The sequence below is a fragment of the Ictalurus furcatus genome, chromosome 8, assembly GCF_023375685.1.
Source record: "Ictalurus furcatus strain D&B chromosome 8, Billie_1.0, whole genome shotgun sequence".
In the NCBI taxonomy this organism is placed as follows: domain Eukaryota; kingdom Metazoa; phylum Chordata; class Actinopteri; order Siluriformes; family Ictaluridae; genus Ictalurus; species Ictalurus furcatus.
Window position 1 is genome coordinate 20,138,028 of NC_071262.1, and position 18,127 is coordinate 20,156,154.

At 41.1% G+C, this 18,127-nt stretch overlaps 1 protein-coding gene across 1 annotated transcript in view; it reads left to right on the forward strand.

Annotated features, from left to right (window-relative positions):
- The first annotated feature begins 3,828 nt into the window (after positions 1-3,828).
- Positions 3,829-18,127, forward strand: part of hipk3a (homeodomain interacting protein kinase 3a) — a 70,059-nt gene continuing 55,760 nt past the window's right edge. Inside the window, exons 1-2 of the mRNA XM_053631355.1 lie at positions 3,829-4,486; positions 7,865-8,939. Coding sequence (XP_053487330.1) covers positions 7,867-8,939 — 1,073 coding nt within the window. The 5' untranslated portion in view covers positions 3,829-4,486; positions 7,865-7,866. The remainder of the gene's footprint in view (positions 4,487-7,864; positions 8,940-18,127) is intronic.

The following is an 18,127-nucleotide window of genomic DNA, read 5'->3' on the forward strand; positions in this document are numbered from 1 at the left end:
GCCGTAAAATGTTGAGAACTGCCGTGTGTGATCGTGTCCTGTCGCAAAATGCGGTGAAAACTCTCACACGACGTTCATAATTTGATTAAGGTGTGTACATGTCTGTAATACATGTCCATAATGCGACTAAAACAGGAATACTCCACCTGTCTTAATTTGATTAGAGCTTAATTCGAGTATGACCTTAATTAGATTAAGGTAACTAAAAATTGCTGTTTACATGGTAGTTTCTTAATCAAAGTATGGATTCTTAATCGGGTTAAGAGTGGATTATTGTTGTCCATGTAAACGCAGCTAGTGTAAATTTGCTGTCCCCTCAAAATAACTTAGCACACAGCCATTAATATCTAAACTGCTAAGTGAAAATGTCCAAATTGGGCCCAATTAGCCATTTTCCCTACCTGGTGTCATGTGACTTGTTAATGTTACAAGGTCTCAGGTGTGAATGGGGAGCAGGTGTGTTAAATTTGGTGTCATCACTCTCACACTCCCTCATACTGGTCACTGGAAGTTCAACATGGCACCTCATGGCAAAGAACTCTCTGAGGATCTGAAAAAAAGAATTGTTGCTCTACATAAAGATGGCCTAGGCTATAAGAAGATTGCCAAGACCCTGACACTGAACTGCAACACGGTGGCCAAGACCATACAGCGGTTTAACAGCACAGGTTCCACTCAGAACCAAAAGAAGTTGAGTGCACGTGCTCAGCGTCATATCCAGAGGTTGTCTTTGGGAAATAGACGTATGAGTGCTGCCAGCGTTGCTGCAGAGGTTGAAGGGGTGGGGGGTCAGCCTGTCCGTGCTCAGACCATACGCCGCACACTGCATCAAATTGGTCTGCATGGCTGTCGTCCCAGAAGGAAGCCTCTTCTAAAGATGATGCACAAGAAAGCCTGCAAACAGTTTGCTGAAGACAAGCAGACTAAGGACATGGATTCATGGAACCATGTCCTGTGGTCTGATGAGACCAAGATAAACTTATTTGGTTCAGATGGTGTCAAGCGTGTGTGGTGGCAACCAGGTGAGGAGTACAAAGACAAGTGTGTCTTGCCTACAGTCAAGCATGGTGGTGGGAGTGTCATGGTCTGGGGCTGCATGAGTGCTGCCGGCACTGGGGAGCTACAGTTCATTGAGGGAACCATGAATGCCAACATGTATTGTGACATACTGAAGCAGAGCATGATCCCCTCCCTTCAGAGACTGGGCCGCAGGGCAGTATTCCAGCATGATAACGACCACAAACACACCTCCAAGACGACCACTGCTTTGCTAAAGAACCTGAGGGTGAAGGTGATGGACTGGCCAAGCATGTCTCCAGACCTAAAACCTATTGAGCATCTTTGGGTCATCCTCAAACGGAAGGTGGTGTAGCACAAGGTCTCTAACATCCACCAGCTCTGTGATGTCATCATGGAGGAGTGGAAGAGGACTCCAGTGAACTCCATGCCCAAGAGGGTTAAGGCAGTGCTGGAAAATAATGGTGGCCACACAAAATATTGACCCTTTGGGTCCAATTTGGACATTTTCACTTAGGGGTGTACTCACTTTTGCTGCCAGCAGTTTAGACATTAATGGCTGTGTGTTGTTATTTTGAGGGGACAGCAAATTTACACTGTTACACAAGCTGTACACTCACTACTTTACATTGTAGCAAAGTGTCATTTCTTCAGTGTTGTCACATTAAAAGATATAATCAAATATTTACAAAAATGTGAGGGGTGTACTCACTTTTGTGAGATACTGTATAGTCATGGGCTCAAGTTGCACAATTCTTGACTATGATTTTGGTGTCCCATGACCTCTGTAATAAATTGTGGCCTCAAGATATTATCTTTATTAAAAAAATAATAATCACCACGTCATCTCAGCAGCTCTATAAAATTCCCGTATATGCTGTTTTACTGAGCCCCTCCCGCAACACCTTTGATGATGAAATACTGTAAATATGATTCTTCATAATGTCCCTGTGCGACAGTTCATATGTTACATTATAAAGTTACAGTATTTGATTCTTAATCAAACTCACCCACATGAGATCCTGGTGTGTTTATAGAGAAAGCTGCTGTTTTTTTTTTTTTTAAATAACTTTGAGTGCGTGCTGGTGTGGAGGTGTACAGAATCTGATTGGTGCCTTACACAGTGGAGGGCCGGCCTCGGTTAAATGTGCGCTGCTCTCTTCCCCCGTATAGCTTTGTTCTGGTTGTAATTGTCTCACGTTTTCGGAAAAAGGAGACCCTGTGTAATCTTTTTAAACAACTTTTTTTTTTCTAGACTTTTACGCATGTTTTGCAAAGAGATCATTTTCACATTGCTGTTTGGGTCTCTGTCCCACACTATTACAATGCAGTATTGAGAGAGTGCGAGGGAGATTGATTTTCTATCAGCAACATTAACTATATGAAATGGACGTCAACACACATCGCTCTGTGATGTAAATTCTCTGTCGCAACGGAGTAGTTGTGATTATTTAGTATTTATGACGGGGCCAAAACATTAAAGGTGATGGTGTATTTTGACTGTTCCTGTAGCATAATCTTACCAAACTGTGTGCACATGAGACAACAGACACTGAGTCTATTCACAGTTACATGCTGTATAGATGTTCTGCTCATCCTCACTGTGTACCGTAAAGGTTGTTTTGTTAAGTGTCAGAAATTCACATCTTTAACCTTGTAGCTTTCCTTAATAAACAGGACTGCAACCAAGCTTGTGTTTCACTACTATTTTCTTAATCTACAATACAAACCACAGCATTCCTCAAACTGACATACTGTTACTCAGATTCTGTAACATGGGGGGGGGGGGGGGGTGCACTGAATGCACTGAACAGTAACACTTACTTTTCCAGCCTTTTGTTGCCCCTGTCCCAAATTTTTTGAGATGTGTTGCGGCCATCAAATTCAAAATTACCTTATTTTTTTTCTTAAAATGGTACATTTATTCAGGTTAAACATTTGATATGTTTTCTATGTTCTATTTTGAATAACATATGGGTTTATGAGATGTGCAAATTATTGCGTTCTGTTTTTATTTACATTTTACACAGCGCCCTGACTTTTTTGGCCTTGGGGTTGTAGAACAGCCATGAAACAGAAAGTTAGTTCTTGTTATGACTTACATTACAGCAACTATAAACTGTAGTTCCCAGTTCCTCTTGAAATCAATAATACAAAAGAAATGCTGATTGTTAGAGAGAAAGTCCTCCTATAGCTGCTAAAACATGGGTAATAAACTGGAACTAACTTTCCACAACATTAAATATAACTTTTTATCCATTTACAGTATGACGTTGTGACATCACATCACCCAGACGTTAAATATTTTCCTGTAACATGACTCACTGTGTGGGGTCCCCCCCCCCCCCCCCCACCATAACATGGCAGGGTATACAGTAAAGTGGTCTTTGATCTCCATCGTTGTGCTACCTAATATTGTCAGTAGATGGCACTATTGCACTACATTGTTATTACTCACACTGCTCGCTGTCACCCTTTCAGCTATAATTCATTTCACATTTAACGTGTTAATAAGTGCTAATCAGAGCGGATTTACAGATGATAAACTGTATCCTTCTCTAATTTGTGACATATTTGTGTAAGACTACATTTTTGTTATTGTTGAGTTTAAAACTACACTTCCCATAAGCCTTCCAGCATGACTAACGTTAGCTTAATTTCCGGAGAAATCATCTTGCTTATTGATGACCACTATATATATGCTTTTAAATATACAAACGCGATAATTAATTCGATTCTGAACCGGATGTTTCCTTGTTTGCACTGTTTGTGCAGCCAGAAAAATACCCGGATGTAACACCAGTGTCTGATTGGGCCAACCGATCCTGGTGGTGTTATATGGGATATGTCATGCGGAAAAAGGAACTGCAAAACAACTTGTTTTGAGATTTTCGGGAAATAGTGGTATGTTTCGGAATTTCCTGACAGCACACTGGGGTCAAGCTTGACTAGAAAGGAAGTAAAAGCGAATAACGGTCGAGAGAGTCTGAAGCAGATTCATTAGGAAGAAGTTACTTCCGCCTCCAGCGATGACGCGAGACTGACGAAGAAGAGGAAGGAGCTGATATTGGAGCAGCTCGCGCCTCGCTAAGTTACAGCAACAGAGCTGGAAAGCAAAGGAAAGTGAAGCGAGACAGGAAGGAAGCAAGCAGAAGGTTCTCTGAGAAGGGCTCGTGTTTTAGACTGTTTTCCGCCCTCGAAATGAAGAGCAGAACTCACTCTTGTTGCCAAGGGGACCCTTAATTCTACCCTGGACGTGTTTCGGTTCGAGTGAATGGCTTAGTGAGTGAGTTGTGAGCGGTTCAGCATGAGGGACTCGACGGTGTTTTCTCCTCGTTGTCCAACAGCAGCAGCAGCAGCAGCAGGAGGACAAGATGGCAGCTTGTAGCGAGTGTTTAGAGGCTGCTGAGGGTGAACATTCGAGCCCGAACATGTCTCTGCTTTTCCGCTACAGTCGCTGGCTGTGAAGGTAGGACGAGAAACAAGTTTCTGGTGGAATTGTACCTGGTTAAATTGGCTAGTTCAGTAGTTTAGTAGCAGTTTAGGCTAGCCAACAGTTGGTGGCGCGTGCTTTGGGAAAAAAGTTGTCTCGCCATGGTGACCAAAAAAAACTTAAGTGCCCACTTTAATTTCACTTTATTCTTAAAAAAATATATTATCGAACTTGAATAGGTTTGTCCAACAAAAAATATTAGACTGCTTATGTTTAGTCAAGTTCCTTGACTCGAGACTTACCGCTGGTCGTTAACTAGTAACCTGGGCGAGTCGACTTGTTAACTATAACGATTGGAATAAAATCGGGTGGTGGTGGTTGTTGTTGTTTTCTCAACTAAAAGTCTGGGTTTTGTTTTTTAGCCTGGATTTTCAGGAAAGTTCTGCTTTATTCTAGAAACTTCTCCCCGTGTGAATAATGCAAAGATGTATCAGATGCTTAGAAAATAAATAAGTTTTTCTCCATTTCTTTCTCTTTTTTAAATCACATTTTCACTTTCTTACATGCACATTGTTCTTATGGGTCATTTTGCTGAACATTAACTCAGACTCCCTTGTTTTATTTCTGCATGAATACTCCATTTATTTATTTATTTATTTATTTATTTATTTGTTTGTTTGTTTGTTTGTTTGTTTGTTTATTTATTTGGCTCTCATCTTTCTGGAGTTATGAAGAGTTTGAATCTTAACATATCTATATTCCCTTTTTACAGCAAACTGTGTGATGAATGTTTTATTTTAATAGACTTGGTTAGTGTAGGACTCTTAACCTGTTGCTGTGTGTTGTGATTTGTAAGTGCACTGGATTATTTTATTTCCTGCTGTGTTCCATACCTGAAATCTCTGGGAAATGAAAGCAGTTTGTAGTGAATAGTGAGGATTCTGATGTACAGCAGGGGAAACCGAGCTGTCGATGAACGAAACGATGGCGTTTATTAGTCAGTTTCCCAAGTCTGAATCAGAGCGTTTGGTTTGGTTTCACGCTGCACTTAAACGACTTGATAAGGCTGGGCGATATGACACACACCGTATCACGATACTCGAGGACATTGCTACGATACACAAGGTGTATCGCAATATAATTTAGCCAACAAACTGTCTGCAAAATAAAAACTTTTCTTTTCATACTTTTCTTTAATGTCTGAAAAGACAATTAAATAAAACCCCTAAAATTATGCAAAATCAACAGCGTCCATTCGGTACCATTTAATTTGTAAGGATTAATCATATCGACGATAAATGATCATGTGATACACTGTTCCCAGTTATCACAATATCAATATTATATCTATCTCGCCCAACCCTATGAATCAACAAACAAGAAATCTTGTACAATGCTCATTTGTAAATAAGAACTACCACATGCTGTTGCTGTACACAAACTTTTATTTTATTTATTTTTTCAAACAGACATGAGTAAATGTCTCCCAGACGGTGCTAATTAAATGATTTATTAATTGTGAAATAACTAGTTTAAGGCATCTAATCGCTATTTAAAAAAAAAAAAAATCAATTGAACTGAATGACCAGAACACATCACTTTTCCATGGTGTCTTTTGGCTCAATTGATCAGTTTATCTACCAAAAAAAATATAGCGACCCAAAACCCGCATCATGTTTCATTCACTTCCTGCAGCCTGTTGATTCGGAGTCAAATCGCTTTCACACAGCTCTCCAAAACCACGCTTTCGTGTGTGTGTTTGATTGATTCAAATGGAATAAGTGCTGGTATATGTGAAAGCAATAAGAGGCCATACTTTTTTTTTTCTTTCTTGTTTTCTCTTGATCATGGCTTAATTTTACAGTGTACTCGACACGTTGTTTTTCATTGCTCTGGATTCAGCAAAAGCTTCGTGCAATCCTGCAGCATTATGGATGAGCAAATTAGTTTTTACTTTGATCGGGGACTCACTCAAGCTGAAACAGCTCTGTGTCTGTCAGTGATTGACGACTTCCACATTAGTGTCCCACATGTCGAAGGGGACAGCCCTCGCTCTTAGTGTGGAGAAAAGTCCATCTCTACAGCAGGCGATTATTACATTTTGCGATGGCGACGTGCGTGCAACACCTGTCCCATTCACAAGGTGTGGGATTTTCTCGGGATAAGATGATGTCTTGAGAAAACAGCTTTTTGTTGTGTTGAGAAAATGAGAGAAAGAAAAAAAAATGTTTACTTTCATATGGGTTCAGTAATATTTACAGGAGATTTTTTTATTTTTTGATATGTCAGATGATTAATTCTGTCCAGTCTGCAGTAATTATGAATTCATGAAAGGGGGAAAGAGTATTGCAGTTGTAGTTCTACACACTGCGATTAAAATGTCTTTTAAGCAAACTGCTGAAGATCAGCTTGCAGTAAACTACTCAGTAGTTGGTGTTGGCTGTGGTTTGGGGTTTTTTTCTCTTAAATAAAAAGTGTTCTGGGAGATTTGCATGCTGAAAAAACACAATTTGTGATTTAGTCAGCGTTGCGTTAACGACACATTAACCGAAGTTAACGCACTTGCACAGAAGCTAGAAGTGAGTAACAAAAGGTGGAAGCAGACAGTTTTGTTTACTAACACTTTCTGACCCCCTGGGTGAAATTCTCTCTCATTAAGCTTGCTTTTGTTTGACGGCCAAACACAGCTCCTGGTAATTTCCCGTTGTTTACGTGAAGCAGCTGCAGTAGCAACAGGTGTCTTTCTCAAACCCTGCTCCCCTCCTCCTCCTCTTCTTAAACCCTGGTGGTTGTGAACTGTAAGATGGGTGAGAGGCCACCTGTCTCTGGCAGCAGTTGAACAGAGATACTGGTCACTCGATACGTTTAGCTGGAGGCTCTTCAGCGTAGTCAAGCTGCCACGCTTTCAGGAAAGACCTGCTAACATATGCTAGAGCTCTCTGTCCGCACATTTTGACCAAAACTGTTTTTGTCTGAAGATTAGTCAAAGATCTTTCAGGTGCAACCAAAAATGAAGTTGTTGCGAGTCCACTCATGCTTTAACTGCCTCTTTAAACTTCTCAGACATGCCTTAGTATTTCATAATCATCCTCATAGTTTGTATGCCTGCTTCAGGCTCTGCAGATTCATGTTGCTGAGACGTGTGTGTATTCTTCTGTCCAGACTTGTGCCATATGTTGTGCTTGCATAAGAAGCTCTTGTGTGTAACTTGGCATGCCTAATCCTGATCAGCTAACTGCAACGCTGTCATTTAATAGCTCCGGATGCAAATGGTTTTCATGCACATTAATTCCGTTTCTTTTTTTAAAGATCACACTGGTATAATTAGCAATGTATTTAAATTTTTTTTTTTTTTTTTTTAAATTTCCCCCACTAAGCTCATCCTGTTTCTCCTCTCTGCCATCGTTTTTTCAGGTATGGCCTCACAGGTTTTGGTCTGCCCACCGCATGTGCATCAGCCCCAGATAAGTGCCTTTAGCAGCGTGAGGAAAGTGGAGACCAGCAGCTGTGTGTACCATGAGAAGCCTCCTCGCACCTACGTGGTCGGCGTGAACCTAGGCATCGCGCATCCGACCAATATCACCACCCATCCATCTTTAAAGACACAAGCGCAGGAGAGAGCAGGATATTCATTACAGACTCTGGCTCGTGGAGAGCCACGCAGAGGGATTGTTTCCTCCTACAGTTGTGTAGGAGACGGAGGACAGGAAAGAGAGGAGGGGGAGGAGGTGGAAGAGGAGAAGGAGAGCAGAGGGACGTTTGACGGATGTGGGTTTGAACGAACAAAAGACGAGGAGCAGGGCAACAGCGTGAGGACCATGCAGATCGTAGAGGAACATCCGTCGCTGCCGGCCATGCTGCAAAGCAACGTGGGTAGCACAGTTCCCTCCAATCAGAATGTGGCAGGGACAGGGGGTGGGGCCAACGACGGGGACTACCAGCTGGTGCAGCACGAGGTCCTGTGCTCTATGAAGCACACATACGAGGTGCTGGAGTTCCTTGGCCGTGGAACGTTCGGCCAGGTTGCGAAATGCTGGAAGCGTGGCACCAACGAGATCGTTGCCGTGAAGATCCTGAAGAAGCATCCGTCGTATGCGCGCCAGGGTCAGATCGAGGTGGGCATCCTGGCGCGCCTGAGTGCCGAGAACGCCGATGAGCACAACCTGGTGCGTGCCTTTGAGTGCTTCCAGCACCGCAGCCACACGTGCCTGGTGTTTGAGATGCTCGAGCAGAACCTGTACGACTTCTTGAAGCAGAACAAGTTCAGCCCACTGCCGCTGAAGGTGATCCGTGCTGTGCTGCAGCAGGTGGCCACAGCGCTCCGCAAGCTCAAGAGCCTCGGGCTGATTCACGCCGACCTCAAACCTGAGAACATCATGCTGGTGGATCCACGCAGGCAGCCGTACCGTGTCAAGGTTATTGACTTTGGCTCGGCCAGCCACGTCTCCAAGGCCGTGTGCTCCACCTACCTGCAGTCGCGCTACTACAGGTCAGTTGAATGTCCTCACGTTGCTTCGTTTGTGTGTGTGTGTGTGTGTGGGAGAAAGAGAGAGTGACTTTTCTTGATTTCTTGAATCCTAATGGTGACTATCAAGTTGAGATTTTTAAAATTTTTTGTTATCATGGATAAAAAGATTAGAAACTGTATACAAGGTAAAATATTTTTTACACCAAGGAGTATATGAATAAAAGAACAAAATGGAGGTTAATTATTCTCCCCTTACTTCTGCTGAGTTCAGTCGGTCGTGACAGGTTTGCAGTATGCGGTTTGTTTTGTGAGTTTGGCACTGAAGCTTCCAGGCTAATGTTTACAAGTAAGGTAAGATTATAGCAATGTCTCATCTCTCAAACAGCTGTACTGGGAACTTTCCTCACTTTCTTCCTCAGCACACAGTTTGGAGATGTGTAGGAGATTGTACCTTGGAAATGTCTCAGTAAAATAGAACTCCAGGTTGATCGGTACGTTTATTTTTTGACCCACCAGTCCCAAAAATAATCTCGCTTTGTCGCGCTTGAATGATTGCGCCAAGAGTGAACAGTTCCATAGGGATCTACTGTTTTGATTCAAGAGAGTCATCGCATCGTACCTTCGCATCGCTTAATCACACTCTTTGTGAAAGGCCCTTAAGCCGTGCTGTTGCTTTTGTAGTTCTTCAATTTGAGGAAGTTCTCCAGAAGGAGTTTTGCTTTTGCAGTTTGCCAAGACAGTTATGTAACACTCGTTCTTTTTGCAATTCTGATTTCTGCAACATTGCCTACCTCACTCGCCTGTTATGTAGTCACACCCAAACTCTGAACTGAAATCTGAACTGAAATATTTGCAGCAGAAGGGCCTTAAAATTTGCAAAAATGATGGCGAATCCCAAACGATCCCCATTAACAATCCACCCATAGACGTGTTGTTTACATGCACACTGAAATGTATGTGCTCGGTGTGTAGCCCTATCCGTATGTTTTGGTACATTCCTTTCATTCATGTCCTGTGTTGAGGTATTTGAGTAGGCTCGAGGCCATGGTGTTATTGTGTACAAATCTGGTTACAGGACTTTAAATAAACAGTCTGACATGGATTATATTAGCCAGTATTGAGTAGTTTAGATCAGCTCATTTGTATTGTCCCATGCTCCATGTATGTGGTGTTCAGAGTTACGAATACATCCTGAAAATTAAATCGTGATTAAATAATGCAGTTTGCTGACTTTCTGTGCTGCGACCTCAGACACTTTTGTAAACAAGCGTAACCATCATCCCCTATGCTGGAAGTTAGCCTGTAACACAAACGAAGGTCGGAGGTGAACTGCTGTGGTATCGTTTTAAAATGAATTAATAACCGCTGATGCTTTACATCCTCATAATTTGGGAGTTCATGCAAAGTGGTTTTGCTTTTGCAGTGCAGAAAATAACGTCTTCTAGACAGGAACCTACCTCTTTCAGGACACAACCTCAACTGTAGTGTTTGAGAGTGGGTCAAAGTACAAGTTGTATGCGAGCAGCTGATGAAGACCAGAGGCAGGGTTTTTGTTACAAACCTACGTAGGTTAGTACAGGAAGTAAGTCTGGAATTACTAACGACTTGTTTCAGTGTTCAGACTCGGTTCCTTCTTTTGGGAGTCAATAACTCTGTCGTTCATTTTGTTTTTGAAACTTTGCAGACTTTTCACAAACAGCTCTATAACACACTGCATGAAAGGTAATACCTGAAAAAGCATAATAGGGGCTCTTTAATCTACAAGGTAAATATACTACGTCACGCATCAGTGAACTGGCTGGATTGCTGCTGACAAATCTCTGACGGAGTTGGAGTAGATATACGTATCAGTATATGAGAAAGCAGAAGACTTGTCAGTGTCTTTTTGTTTGTTTTTTGTTGTAATTTTGACTAATTCCATGCTCTATACTTCCTTACAATGTCTCCTATATTGCAGCTTGTCCCTTTCACTAAGAAGTAGTTATTTTTCTCAGTTTATGGCCATGATACTTGATTGCAATATCATTATTTTCCTTCCCAATGTGTTTAAATAGGCCAGAGGACATATGTTACACCGAAGAGAATAGCCGATCTTTGTAAGCACACAGACATGACCTTTTTGCAGTTCGGTTATCAGCTGTAATGGATAAAGGGGAACTGGATGCTTCACTCAGTGGTTTAAATGGCCCAAGCTGGTTTTTTTTTTTTTTTTTTTGTGTGTGTGCTGTGGCACCTGTGAATGTGGCTGTTGTGTGCTTGTACACTGATCTTGTGTGTGTGTGTGCGCACACACTCACTCACGCACGCACTCTGATTGTACCCTTGACACAGGACTGAGTCACAGTGACACACATTGAAGGATTTGTAGTTCTACATTAATTACCCCGATAGAGATCGCTATCTGTGATTAAACTTGAGCCCCTGTCTCTTTTAAAGCACTCATTTCATCATGCTTTATTTTTTTATTTTTGGCCTGAACCTCTAGTAATCTTGGCTGTTTGTGCTTTTTATGGTGTGAAGTAAACATGTTGTTGCTTGTGGTGGGGGAAAAAGCGAGGTACTAATCTTTCCCTTGATCAGAGATTTATTTTGCTCTATAGTTTCCCTTTTTGTTTTTGTGATCTGATGAGTTTGTGGCCACTGTTACACCGGCACACGGTTACAAAAATGGATACAAATGCCATGCACACGGGAACAAAACATTCTGGTCCATGCAATTTATTTATTTATTTTTATTTTGTAATTTTGGGTGAAGGAAGGTTTTGATATCGATCTAGTAAAAAACGAAAGCTACGTGTTGGCACACAGGCATGCATCGAGTAATATGCAGTATAAACGAAAACAAAATATTGGGCAAGTTTGGAACATGGAGCAATAAAATATAGGTGACATTTAAATGCTGGATTATTCTTGCTTTTAAGTACGCGTACACAAGATGGCTGCCACGTGTGTCCTGCGGCCGTTTGGAGCGTCGCTTGTGCACATCCTTAGAAATGAACGCTGTGTTCGTGGTGAAACTTTGGCACTTCGATGAATTTGTTTGCTTTCTCAGAGCCTGAGTATCTTCTGGTTGTGTTCTTCTACAGTGACCTTGAAACATTCATGCCATATTTTGGATTGAACTTGCAGCGCTGCAACAACATTGGTCATTAGTGAGTAGCTTGGCAACAATGTGAGCGATAACTCCTAATGTTAATGATTAGCTCCACGAAACAGAGATTAGTATGTTCACTGTTATTGATTTAACCAAGTGCTGTCTGTATATTAACAGATCTAAAGCCAATGCAACTATAAACTAATTTTAAAAGTAGACAAGGCGTACTTTACACCACAAAGTCTTAATTGTGAGTGGGGAAACTCTCTGGATTTTCTTTCAGCCCAGAGTTTCCGAATTTTGGGTGCGTCTGTAAGAAAGCCTGGTGGTATGAATGGATGTAACGTCTGTACTTGACAGTAAACTTGTTGAAATTTAATGTTTACTCACCCGAGAAGCTGATTTCAGTTATGATGAACAAAATGATAGTATTGTACAATTACGATATATGTAGCTATAAAGTTTACGGTGGCATCATATTTTGCTTAAAAACATAAAAAAAAAATTTTTAAAAACAAAGCAAACCTGATGCACATTCTTTGTTCTCCATTTTCTAGAAGTAGAGTTTAAAAATCTTGCTGTAATTTTTGTAGTTAATTAAGAGAAGGTACACCGCCATCTTGCTCTGACCAAAGTGACTTGAACAGACCTGACACCATAATTACGGCTTCCCAACTCATAAATACGAACTTCCCGGGGGACTTGAACACACAGTAACCCAAGTTGACGAGTTGAAATTGCATGTTGAGGGTGTTTTTCAGTGGTTTTTCCAGTTGTAGGCAGTGAATTACACGTTTCAGCCTCGCATTGAACACATAACACTACGTGTCTGTGTGGTGCAGTACCAAAGCAGTGGTAGTGACCCTGTGCTGCTGAATAAGCAAACTAGTTTTGTGCTTCAAATCACATCATAGTTGTGCACTAACTCTAGACTGTTAAGTCTCACTGGTTTTCCTAGTACGGTCAGTGTTTGACTTCTGAAAACCTCCAGATGTACTGAAGATACTCGGGCATGAACAACGCACGCAAACACTGTAACTCGCATTTCTGCCACTCCTCAACGCGAAAGCAAAGTCATGTGTCAAGTATAAACAGACCTTAAACTCACTTGTTCCTAGCACAGGTACCGCCTGCGTACATGTTAAGATCATGTTCTGTACTAATGATAAAGCGTTACCTGTGTGGCCATGCCCCTTACAACTTGAACTTATAATTCATGTCAAAACAGTTTGTGTTGAAATAAGGTGTGATGTGAGATGAGTGCATAATCAGGACACTCCCATCTGTGATTTAACCCCAGATCACGTACCCCTGTGAATCATTCAGTCATTACAGACTGACATTACTTACCAGACACATGTCTGTTAAGTTGTAATTACAAATGTACAAGACTGAATTAAAACATTCTGATTAAAAGCTTTAGATTACTTTTGCCAGTTCAGCTATAAAACACAAAAGATTAAATCCCTTTTAATCTTGTACAAAAGGCACGCTGGTGAGTATGCAAGCAATGCTTTACCTCTGCGTCAGCACATGCAGTTATGCGTCAAGTGCTAAACCGCCCTTAAGAGCAGAGAAACTAGCAGTTGAAGTGGTGGTGGTGGTGGTGGTGGAAGCGAGATAAGTTCTATCATTTTTCACATGGTTAAAGCCACTCCCTTCTCAGGGAATTCTAATGCACAACACTGTCATTACTTGAAGAGTCACAATCAGAAAAATGCACATTCCTAATCAAAATTGAGTATTTTCTCACAACTAGACTCGAGCTGACTGATGGTGTTCTGTGTATATTAAATTGGACAATTTTAAACTCAAATCGTGTTCGCAGGTTTAGAAACTGCAAGCTGCTACAAATCTCATCAGTAGGAAATTCCTGTTTTTAACCCTAGTAACAGCAACCATGCACATGTCCAACAAGGCTTGCAGCGTTATTTTAAACTTGCAAGCTATGGAAATAAATAAAAAAGAACCCTCAAAGTGCAGGATGAGTTCTTTGGTTCTCCTGAGATTTTGTCCTGCAGAAATGACCTTCGGTATGTAAATGTAGTCATGCAGACAGTGGAAAGTGTTAACAGTAGTGTTTTCCTTTCTGAAAGAAATTCCCCTTTTTATTGAGCGATGAATGTCACAGCTTGGGTTGGTCTCTCTCCCTCTCTCTCTCTAGCACTCTCTCATGTATGCATATCTGGCTAGCATGAATGTAGGGCATGTCACCATGTCATGACAAGCAGAATGTTCTGTTACAGCAAGCATGCAGCAACGCCTCCGGGAAGTGAACCCGATCGTCGCCTCTGAGCTCATGTGTCGCGCAAAAGGGTTTTTCTATTCTCACTGTTCTCATTATTCTCAATGTGGCATAACCCTTCCCCCCCCCCAGTTATTCAAAGACGGCAGACTTTTATACAGAAATTTGATTAAATCTATCGTGCAGGAGTTGCCCTTGAGTTCTCTAAATGCGTCTTATGCAGTAAGGGTTGAGTTCAGACTTGAGGACTCGCTGTGAGAGCGACTGTTAGACTCTTCAGCAAGACTCTCAAGTGCTCAGCACTGTTGAATTCTCCCTCATTTGTAAATCGCTTTAGATAAGTGTCCGCCAAATGAATGTTTGGTACAGCTTTTAAACTTGCTCTTGATCCTAAAGAAAAATGAAAGTGAACACAGGTTACCTTTATCTGGCATCAATCCATCCATTTTCTGTACAGTTTATTCTAAACGTGGTCGTGGGGAAGCCTGGAGCCTATCTCGGGGAACTTGAGGCAAAAGGCAGGGGTACACCCTGGACGAGGTGCCAACTCCTCATCGTGGGGGACAATCACACATTCACACACTAGGGACAGTTTACAAAGTTGGACTGGGGGAGGAAACCGGAGTACCCGGTTGAAACCCTGAAGCATGGGGAGAACATGCAAACTCCATGCACACAGGGCAGAGGCATGAACAACCACAGACATAATCACAAACCGTTATGTCAATTTGAAAATTGGGGCGGGGGGGTCATAGTCATTTAGTGATGCTTATAGCTCTGGTCCTTTAGTGAGCTTTTACTAAATTAAGCAGCATGTATTATTCAGTGTGTTTCTCAGGTTAGCATGTGTAAGTTTCCATGTAAACTAAGATGACCACTTCAGTATTGCTTGTTTCAGATGTTTCTGAATCCCTTTCTAATCCAAAAAAACTAAACAACTTCATTGCATTCTCATTATTGACATGGTACTCCTTCCATATATTCCTAATTATGTAGCTTAATTTTATTTATTTATTTTTTTTACATAAGAACTGCAGATCAGATGTCAAATGTAAACCTTGTAGAGTCTCTGTTCATGGTTCTGATGTAGTGATGGCAGTCACACTAACGAGTTTCTTCAAATTAAGGTTGGCGTTTTTTAGATTGGAGCTCTAAAAACTTTCAAGGTTGATGAGTATAATTATAAATCTGCTGAAGAATATATAGGGGATAAAAGACTTGATGTCCTGTTATAGGAATAAAACTATTGACTGGTGGTGTGATGAGGTCTGACGCAAAGCAGGGTTACTGTTACCACCTGGAAGTCATGTGTTGGTGTTTTTTTTTTTTTTTTTTTTTTTCCTTTCTTCTTTTCGTTTTTCTTCCAATAACATCATGTCCTGAAGTGTTTTATTTCTCTTGCACCATAGCGCTTTGATGCAATTAACCGTTTAGTTATATTTAATGTTGTGAAAAGTTGCTCTAGCAGTTATAAACCGTTGTTGCCTCACCAGGTCTCGTGTGGGTTTTTTGTTTTGTTTTGTTTTTTTAAGACAAAAGACAGAGAGACCAGAAAGTGCAACGCCCTTTGTCTTATAGTAGAAAACTTGGTGCTTAGCAAAGCTCCAACTGACACCAGAGACTCCTTGCATAAATGTCACTTCACAGAAAACTCATTTTTAATCCGTTTCCATGGAGTGTCTGCTGTAAAAGTCCCTGGGTAAGATGTTGGTAGAAATTATAAAGTGTGAGAAATGAGTACATTCATATAAACCTGTGATTTGCCTTACTGCTAGAACTATTGTCAGAGCTGCTGTTATGGAAAATGAATCATCTTCTGACCAATCAGATTAGGGAATTTGACAGTGCTGGGGTGTATCCTTACTTGGTCTGTTTATATAGCACGTTCACTATCACATGTCTGTACAAATGGGATATTAAATGAAACAAGCCCTGCGTCTCTAAAAGAGACCACATAGATAAATATCACGCGTGCAAGCCTATTTGTACCTAAATGTAGCTGTCTTTGTGTGCATTGTGTGGTTTGCATGTTAGCAGAGGCAGGGTGTGTTAAATGTGGTGAGTCGGAGCTGTCGCGAGAATGAGGAAGTGGCTGAGAAGAGTACAGTTAGCTCTCCTTCTGCTTTGGTGTTTATGAAGCACACAAAACAAAGCTTCTAATTGATGTTAAAATTCACCAATGCTGAACTCACGTCTGCGATAATGGGACGTGTCGAGTGCTATTAATGTTACTGAACGTTTGCTTGTGAGCTTTGACTGCTGAAAGAAAGCTGTGTTATCCACGTGTAAGAGCAACAGAGGAGACTAGTCCGAATCCTGCTGTATCGGACATGCAGGGAACTTGACTCTTAAGTCATTGAGAAAGATACCAAGCTTTTTGCGTATCGACAGAACATCAGGAAAACAAGGGCATTGACAGAAGTGGTGGTAGTGGATTGCTATACAGTCCGTACAGGATTTTGCAGAGATTTTTGTGATTCAAAAGTGTTTTTTTTTTGTTTGTTTGTTTTGTTTTTTTTTTGTTTTGTTTTGTTTTGTTTTGTTTTTTTTGTTGTTTTGTGGAAAACTACTTGAATTGGTAAAATTGCAATTGCACGAAATTGTTTTTCGTAGTGATGTTTGTTGGCAAATGAGGCCTTTTACCTGTATTCATGTTTGACGCACATGAATCGAAGTCCTTTGTCTGAATGCGTGTTGTGATGTCACAGGACGCATCTCGGTCCAAATATACGGAAAATCTTCCGTAATTTTGAAAAAATGCAAGCTCTTATAATATTGCATAGTTTTCTTGATTTTGATTTAATTTCTGTGTACACAAAATCCTGGAGGTGCACTGGTTATATGCAGGACTGGATTGTGTACATGATTTGTGTAAACGTTTACACCAACACCACATGGCCGATAACATAGTCATCAAAATAAATTTGTCAACCTTTTATGGTTTCTGCATAGAAACCCCTGTTTTTTAACATCCAAGTGCTTTTAATGTTTCTTTTTCCCCTCGAAAAACTGATTGATCAGAATCTTGAATGAATCTTGCATGATTGACAGTTGGTGAAGTATTTCAGGTGTGACTTAACTTGTTTTCACACCAGCAAATGTGTGAAACTCTGCAGTGGTAAGATCATGATAGGAAGCTTGCATACTTGTCAGTGTTCTCATGATACACCACTGATTCCATCTAACACCGAATTGTTCTTCTCTGCTCACGTCAGACTCTTCATGAACTCATGAAATTTCAAAATGAGTCCAGGTTGATCTCCGGCTCCACCTCAACACCGCTCCAGGTTGCGAAACGGTCCCCCTTTCTCGTTCCAATGATGCCTGTTCGTTCGAACAGGACTGAAAGTGTAAGAAAGCTGATATTCATGAGATCACTGCGTAACATGTCGCTCACATTTACTGGAGCAGCAAGTGACCCAAGCTCAGGTCTGGCTGGCCTGAATGGATTGAGTGTACTGCTGCGGATTCGCATCACGTAACCGGTAGTGTGTGTGTTCAGAGCCTGGGGAATATCCGGTTCTCGAATAAACGTGTACCCATTATGCATCAGGATGCTTAACATGCACTGAGTAGATATAATTATGGGGTCAAGCACCGAAGGTACGTAAGCACCATATTGTTTATTATATTAACTGCTGTATGTAAAACTGCACTACACTGATTGGACTCTCTTAGGCATTTCCATAACTTATTTTACTATGAAATTAAGTGTACAGTCCGATATGATTGATACGGATAAGTGCACAAGTTTGCACACCCCTAGGATAAATTTAATCTGTACAACTAACACATATGGTGTGAAGAAATTAATGGTTAAAAAAATGATTCTCTAATTATCTTTGTGTTTAACTGTCTCTAAATCCATTT